Source organism: Etheostoma spectabile, unplaced genomic scaffold (assembly GCF_008692095.1).
Source record: "Etheostoma spectabile isolate EspeVRDwgs_2016 unplaced genomic scaffold, UIUC_Espe_1.0 scaffold00004552, whole genome shotgun sequence".
Lineage (NCBI taxonomy): Eukaryota > Metazoa > Chordata > Actinopteri > Perciformes > Percidae > Etheostoma > Etheostoma spectabile.
The window spans coordinates 16850-25351 of record NW_022603168.1 but is presented as its reverse complement, the minus strand read 5'-3'; the positions used below and the strand labels follow the sequence as shown (position 1 = coordinate 25351).

The 8502-nt window shown below is 37.6% G+C and overlaps 1 protein-coding gene across 1 annotated transcript; it reads left to right on the top strand.

Annotated features, from left to right (window-relative positions):
* Nucleotides 1-2563: 2563 nt before the first annotated feature.
* Nucleotides 2564-8138, top strand: LOC116677194 (overexpressed in colon carcinoma 1 protein homolog; the record flags this gene model as incomplete). Its single annotated transcript, XM_032507841.1, has 5 exons — nucleotides 2564-2587; nucleotides 4949-4984; nucleotides 5772-5851; nucleotides 6665-6695; nucleotides 7483-8138. Coding segments are annotated over 4 exons (145 nt in total), but the record flags the coding sequence as incomplete, so codon positions are not given.
* Between the last annotated feature and the right edge of the window lie 364 nt (nucleotides 8139-8502).

Genomic DNA, 8502 nt, shown 5'->3' with positions numbered 1-8502 from the left:
CTAGTTTCCATGGATTTTGAATAAAAAAGGCAAGCAGCTTTAGTGACATTTACCCGTCTTGTCAATCAGGTTGATGATTCATAAAGCCTGAAGGGGCACATTTGAATGGAGAAATAACTGGATTGCGTGTATGTAATGTGTGTAATATATAACACAAGTAATTTATCCTACCACAATACCTGTTTATAAATTATACTGAATATATCTCTGGGCACCACAGTCAAATTGAGGTAATAATTAGATTGAAGTATCTGCGGATTACCTCACCACGACTGCCCATTAAAGCAGTATGGTGTGTGTGTTTGAGTTTGTGTGTGTGTCTGTGCGTGCATGCGTGTGCGTGTTGTTTGAGTGTGTGTTGTACTTGCAGGTACCTAATCAGTGCTTGCCAGGCATGTTACAGAACCACAGACTGCTGCTACGTGGGAAATGTGACCCAGTGTTATTTACATTTAGGTTACTTTGTCTGAAACACATCCCAGTAGGTGTCTGGGTTTGTCGTCGCGTGGCTTGTTTGTCTATGAACCAGCAGCTGTGTTTATTTCAGTGCAGCAGGTCTTTTTCTGGTCCTTAGAGGTCAGCGTTCAGCACAATGACAAGGACGTGTGAAATCCTGTCACATTGACAATAAGGACTAATGGTTGCACTGTATTTGTCCATGCCATCTGACACCAGGCCAGAGTTAAAGGACACTTGTTTCCCAAACCCCACACTATTGTGTTTCTGTAGAATTAAGATAGAAGTCCCTTATTTTTATTTTAACCCAGGATGTATAATTGTGTCACTACACATTTGTTTTATGTTTAAGAATTAATTTAATAACACTATTTCATCACCCATCTGCTTATCATCTATAAGCAGCATATAAACATGTAATAATGCTTATGAACACCTATATGTAGTTGTAAGCAGACACAAGTGTCAATTATCGCCACTATAACTCCTGTAATAATACTAAACTCAGCAAGTCATCCAAAGCACACAAAGATAAAGGTTGTTTATTCCTACCCTCTAATATGACACAGGAGGAACTAGCGTCCCCAGCGGTGGTAGAAACAAAAACCAATGTTCCCACACTATTCTATTCTGTCCAGTTTAGATAGTTTTATATTATCCTTAACTGAATGTATAACTGTGTCACTACACATTTGTAGTCATATGGTGAAGTGTGTAATTACTGCTAAGATTACTAACATATAATGTAGTTGTTATAGATATAGCAGTGATAAATTCATATAATAACAATTGTAACTATATTCCTGTGGGCAACCATAAGTCCAGGCATGATTGTAAACAGATAAATATGACAATACAGTAGAAGCCATTGTCAATATTGCCATTTATTCTAAGTTCTAAGTCAAAGTTCAAGTCATACAAGAATGTTTTAAATTTCAAGCGTACCAAACTCAAATGACCGCCTCGGTGCCCTCTCTAACACATTGCTCATCTCTTGTCTTATGCACCCAAATGCCACCCTTGGCATGAATAGCTTTTGTCAGGCTACTGAATAGACCGTGGTCATGTCACCAGACTCAAACATTTACTGTGAAAAAAACCTTCCTCTCCATTCCTTTTAATAGGTGGATTCCACTGTCTTTCTGTAAAACAAATTATCCAGTTCATGCTCTTACATCTGTTTTGTGTAGTGTTTTTTGAAGGTACATTTCTACACTAATGGAAAATGGCATGAAAAAAATACTGACTTTTGGCTTTTGTTCTACTGCTATTAATATGATACTGTACATTCAAGCAAGATGTTAGATTATCCACCAAATGAATGCATTGTGATCTATTTAGATTGAAATAAAGTTTATCAGATGGCCTGTATTCAGCAAGGTGTGAGCTTTTGTTGGATCATAAATACTCAAAAACAGCATTGGAGATGAGCACGAGAATGGGTGTCATTTGGTATCGAGGCATTTCACACTGTATGCCTTTGTTCAGTTACAACAGTGTCCTCTGTTACCCTTCAAAGCAAGTTGTGAATTGTTTAGAGAGTTTAAGTAGCCTACATAAACACTGAAAACCATTATCTAATGCAAACTTACTAACCAACATACTAAAATCACAGTATAGAAAATCCATATAGCAATCCTTATACAAATAATACATAAAATGTGAAAAAATGGACCCAGGAGGATATAACGCAGCTTTCAGATGTTGGCAAACAACTAGAGCCTGAGCCACATACCTATCTCCGCAACGTAACCTGAAAAGAGAACAGGCTACACACACCAAAAGAAACAAAACTGAAAACATTGTTCATAAGGATAGGAGAATGCAACAAACTGAGGGAGAGAGACATTCAGCCTTTAGAATTACAGGCGGTCTACTGCAGATTCTCCACTTATCCTCACATGTCCCTGTCTCTACTGCCCTGGTGTGGGTTAAGAGATACATACATTGGGATAAACATGAAGAATAGTAGTAGTTGGTATGTTGTCATAAGTAGGTTCATATTCATAGCTTTTGAATGGTGGTCTTTGTTAGTGAGGTTACACACCTCCTTCAATGCTTTTCATTGTGAAGATAAATTAAATCTTGTCTTTTCATTTGTTTTCAGGCCAGCAGAAGTGTCCAAGGATGTGTGAGTACATCAATCATTAACTACACCTCAATAGAGCTTTATACATCTACCCACATAGAATTCACGTAGTATTCGTTGTGGCAAGTATTTATGTCCACACTGACATTACAGTGATGTTATGGAAGTATGCAATAATACATTTTCATCTAAAACATTATGCAGCAGGAGTAAAGGTGCAATTAAAATTATCAAATAAAACATATTTAGTTAAAATAATGGTTGTACACAGAACACCTATATTTTCTTTCTATATTTATAATTGACTAACACAAAATGCTAATTTCTTATTTTTTTAATCAGTAAGACAAATTGTAATAATGTACTTATTATGTACAGGAATTTAGATATAATTAATATGGTAAAAAAATAGGCTAAGGATTTTGCCTTTGAGCATTTTTAAAACTTCACACGTGCTTTTACATTTTTACATTATATCAAGTTTTGACACTCAACACTTTGTTTTGTTTTTTTCACAATGAAATTATACACCGTGCCTTTGGCATGCATTTTTAACATAGATGCCTTAATATAAAAATGTTGATCCCTTCAGCAAAAATATAATTAAGAATACCATTTCATGTTTACATTGTAATATTATGTCAGTTCTATGAATATGTGCTTGTACAAGGTTTGGCTATTTATGTTCAGATTTTGCTACAACAATGTGTACAATTCTCTTTACTGATAGAGCAGATTGGAAACAAGCAAGGTTGGGATTTACACATACGTGTCTTTTTGATTTTTTTGTTATTTAGAGGTATAAATGTTTGTTATGTCTGCGGTGACTATACATTTTTGGTATGTTGTATATTGAAGATAGACAAACTCAGAGGTGGCACAGTATGCAAAACTTACATGAAAACTTACATTCATTTAATTTTTTGTATTTTGCTTCATATGTGATATTAAATAATATAGTTATTTTCTTTATGACATTTAATACAAATCTGATTTTGAAATTAATTATATTTGTACAGTATGTGAGAGTGAGTGTAGTTTAGATACTGTATGTTGGCAGAATGTAGACTTCTAGAGCTCCATACATTTACTTAAATGCAGTAAAAGATTTAATTTACTGGAAAGTTGACTCATCTCTGCTCAACAAAATACCAGAATAACAGTGTTGAAAAACACAGATTTCACTGTAAGAAAAGCAACTGACTATAGAAGAAATGAAAGATACTCAATCATTAAACAAATTAAGGTGCCCATGGACTAACAACTAACAACTCTTTTGGTAAAATTGTTTAATTTGTTCCGGCTTTAGAAAATTTAAACATTTTCTGTGAAATGTGACGTACAGTAGAGAACAGGTTGTCCTTGTCATCAATAGTTATCAAAGCTCTGGGAGGTGCAGCATTTCCTGGAATAAGAGTGTGTGTGTGTGTGTGTGTGTGTGTGTGTGTGTGTGTGTGTGTGTGTGTGTGTGTGTGTGTGTGTGTGCGCGTGCGTGCATGTGTGTGTTTGTATGCTCCTTGATAACCATCTAAGCAGCCAACACAGGACCCATGAGAGCTGACAGCAGCACACCACTAAATCACCAACGGTTTCTAAGACTGTACTACACAACAACCCCCAAAAGAGTAATTATTTTGCTTGCACTGTTGGAAAAATAACAGAAGAATAAAAGTAAATTAGGTGGTGGAGCGTCAAGTCAGCCCTTAAAAAACAAACAAACACCAAACAAAACTCCTAAAAAGGGAGCTAATTGGAAATTGGTTGGCAGTAGCCTTGTTCCAGACCTAAAACAAAAATTGGCAGTTTGGCCTGATCATCCATTTTTCAGAACTCCCAGATGGGAATTTGCGGAATTCCCAAAAGAACTATGCAAACGAGCAAATGCACTTTCACAGTCCAGCACTTAAAGGAAGAATGTTTAATTTAATTAATTCCGGGTAGCTGTGGCTCAGTGGTAGAGTGGTCGCCTGCCAATCAGGATCCCCTGCAGTCCCATGTCGAAGTGTCCTTGGGTAAGACACTGAACCCCGAGTGTAAATGCGTGTGAATGTTTACCTGATGAGGAAGTGGCACCTTGTACGGCAGCCTCGGTCACAGTGTATGAATGCGTATAAATGGTGAATGGTTCCTGTACGTCGTAAAAGCGCTTTGAGTAGTCATTGAGATTAGAAAAGCGCTATTTAAGAACAGTCCATTTATATTTACATTTAATTCACCGTGGAGGCATGTGATAAACACTTTTTCGAGAATTTAAGGTAACACAGGGTGAGTAATTGATATACAAATGATAATTTTGAGGATAAAGTATTCATTTAATGTCTTATCAGTGTGTACTGTACTCATGTTTGTTTGTTGTGTTTTATGTCCTCTGTGCTCCTGACCTGTGCTTCTTCTCTCAATCAGGACAGAAGATCCTTTGGGAGACGATGAGAAAAGAAGGTAATTTTCTACAAATAATTGTCTGTATTTGTTTCTTCACTTTTAGTTTGTATGGTAAAAGTGGATGCATTTTACTCATATACTGTAAACACTTTTGTAGTATGCAATAACAAAATACTGTTCTTTGTGGCATACATATGTGAATATGAAAAGGCCTTTTTAACAGAGAACATTTTGAAACGCACAGGTGTAAATAATATGATAAATGATGGCTCAATTCCATTTGCCGGCTTTGGTTTCAGGGTCCTTGCATTGTCCATGCTGGCACACTTTCACACTGTTGGCTTGTGAGACCCTTTAATAGAACAGATGTTATGGTTCTTTTTTTATTTTAAGATATTATTATTGCCAATTATTTTGTATCTGTACAATATATGTGAAGCATCTTAATGTAATAATGTATAATTGGTGTTGGGGTCTATGTTAGCAAAATTAAAATAAAATGCAACTTAATTTTATACAATATATGTATAGGGGGTCCCTGCTCTGTCTCTCTTTCAGTTAAGGGGTCCTTGGCTTAAAAAACATTGACAACCCCTGCCAATTAAATGGCTATACCACTTATTTGAAACCATTTAATACCAAGACGTTTGATAACAATGGAAAACTCAGAGATAAAAAGCCAGGCAGAGCTAATTATGAATGTGATTTTTTGTGGTATTAGAAAAACATAAAGAGCTAATTCATTGCTAAAAGGAGAAACTGTATGCAATTGAGAACCCCCACAGCCTAATGAAAACCCTTACTACTGTCTTTTAATTGCTACATTCCACTCTTCCTCTCTCAGGAACTATGGTGGCGTATACGTAGGTCTACCAGCAGACCTAACCACTGTGGCTGCCAGTCAGTCCAAGTCCACATGTAAAGGTAAACACATTTAACACTCTACAGTGCATTTAATTTTCTGGAAATTTGATGAGCACTTTTAGTAACTAGTAAGCAGCTCAGGGCGTAGAGAAATAAACCCTAGTGGCTGAGCCACCACCCCATGAAACCACGTGCCTGCCTGCCTACAGCATTATTAATTTTATTTGACCTTTATTTTTACTGAATCTTAATGATGGTTTTTGTACTTGTGAAGATGAATATAGTTCACTACATTTTTTTTGACTGTGGCATAGTCAATAAAGGATTTTTTTTTCCTTGCTGTTTGTTTTTATAAAATCAATAAGCACCTTTACAAAAGCCCTCAGCAGCAAATGAGATACATTTTTTTAGTGTTTGTTCTTGTAATCCTCATTTCGACAAGATGCTTTGTCTCAGGGCTTCTGTACACCTTACTATTCCTATCAGCTTTATTATTAAGGTTTGCATGTTACAACAGCCTTATTCGATCTCACAGTCTGACACAGTTGTTGACTTAATGAACTGCCTCTCTGACTATGGAACCATTATGAAAAGTGGCATTGCATTTTGTAATGTGACCAGTATTAAGAAACAAACTGCTACCTTTGCTGTTGTATTTTTGCAGTCTTGAAGGCTTTTCTCTTGTATCCTGTGTTTTTCGTCTCATGTTTGTCTGAAAAGCTCATAGAGGTAAACATATTAATTAATTGATTTGAGTGCGTGGGTGTTTTTTGAGCACAGCCTTGACATTGAGAAAGAACACAAGAACAAGAAATTTGTCAAATAATTGTCATGAATATCCGGGCACTGATTCTGTTTCCCTCCCTCTTGCAGACTAGCAGATCCTGAATGGAACACAACACAGGTACTTTAAAAAAAACCTAGGCTGTTTGGTCAGCTCATCACCTGCTCCTCTGTATTTTGTTTCTTAAAGGGCCCATATTATGAAAAAATAATCACTTTTCTGGGATGTGGGGTGTTATTTTGAGTCTCTGGTGCTTCCACATGCATACATCCTTGATAAAAAAAACTATCCATGCTGTTTTTAGTGAGATACAGGTTACTGAATGTCCCCTGCCTTCAGTCTCCGAGTGAACTGTTCAAAATCTGCAATCTTTCTACGTCACTAGCCGAAACAAGGTGGCTAACTGTAGCATATGCTAGCGCTAGCATGCTAGCTCGTTCTCAATGGCAAAACACTGCTACAACACAAACTAGTTCACCATAATCTACAAAAGAACTACATGTCCCTGTTCTGCAGGTATTCCACAAGTGTGCCCTAGTTTAGAAGAAGTCTCCCAGCTAATCCTGCCTTGTACAGACCAAAGTTGGAGAAAGAGTTATCTAGTGATGATGTCTATGGATCTAACCTAGCTACTGCACATGTACGACTCCCAACAAAGATAGTAAAGAAGTGAGATACCTCACTATGTAGCTAAAACAGAGACATAAACACACACGGTGAAAAGAGGATCTGCAGCAATGTGCGGTACAACAAAATATGGTGTTTTTTGAAAATGAAACCATGTAAACCTATTCTAGTACAACCTCAAATACAATTATGAACCTGAAAATGAGCAAACATGGGTGTTTTAAAGTGGAGCTGGTACGACTCAAATGAAAGTCAATGACTGTGTCCTTTGTCTCAACAGGATCCTGCATATTCATTCATCTATAGACTCATTTACAAGCAAAGAGCACGTAAGTGCTCCTATTCTGGCTCACCACACACTGAATAATGTCTCAGGCTTTAACACTGTCATTAAACGAGGATGTGACAGTTTGCCGGTGATCTGAGCACGCTGCCTCATGGAGTCATGGGTGGCACAATGACACTGGTACGCACAGCAGAGGTCTGCATATGGCATCCATCATCACCCTTCACTCAGCAAAAAAAAAAAAAAAAAAAAAAATGTGGGCATCGGACCAGACAAACATCCACCCTGTGACTAGCTGTGGGTGGTAGCAACAGGCATTGTGACAGCCATCTTGGCTTCTCGGTGACGGCACTGGAGCGTTCTCTTTCTTTCTCAGGAGGAGAAAGGGGGCCCAGCCAAATAACTAACTAACTGTCTGGGACACGAACACACACACACACACACACACACACACACACACACACACACACCACACACACACACACACACACACACACACACACACACACACACACCACACACACACATTCCCAACAGCCCTCTGCAATAATAATCACTGCTCAGTTATTTCTCTCAGAAGCCATCAATGATTTATTGTGCGGCAGAGGCAGAGTTAGAGAGGCCGAGAGAAATCGGAGTTTCACAGAAAGCAGCAACACATTCCTGTTAATGCATCAAAGAACACCAAAGGGTTATTGAAAATAGAATTGATTTAAATCAGGAACTGCTGCAACTAAAGAGTCAGAAAATGAAACTGTTTTTAATGAGAATAAATGCTAATAACTAAGTTAAATCAAGAGGGTTTTAATCAAGGTCCCAAATGTCCTGGTGCATCAACCAGGTCGTACCTGGTGTCGTCACTTAACTGCCCCAGACTGATTGTGTAACATCAGCATATGACTCATAATACTTAGAGGATCTCGCTCTCACTCTCATGCTCTCTCTGCAGCATGTTATTTTCCCCCTGAAGAGCTCTGAATCTAGTGCTTCTGGGCAATTCACAAAGCTCTTGCA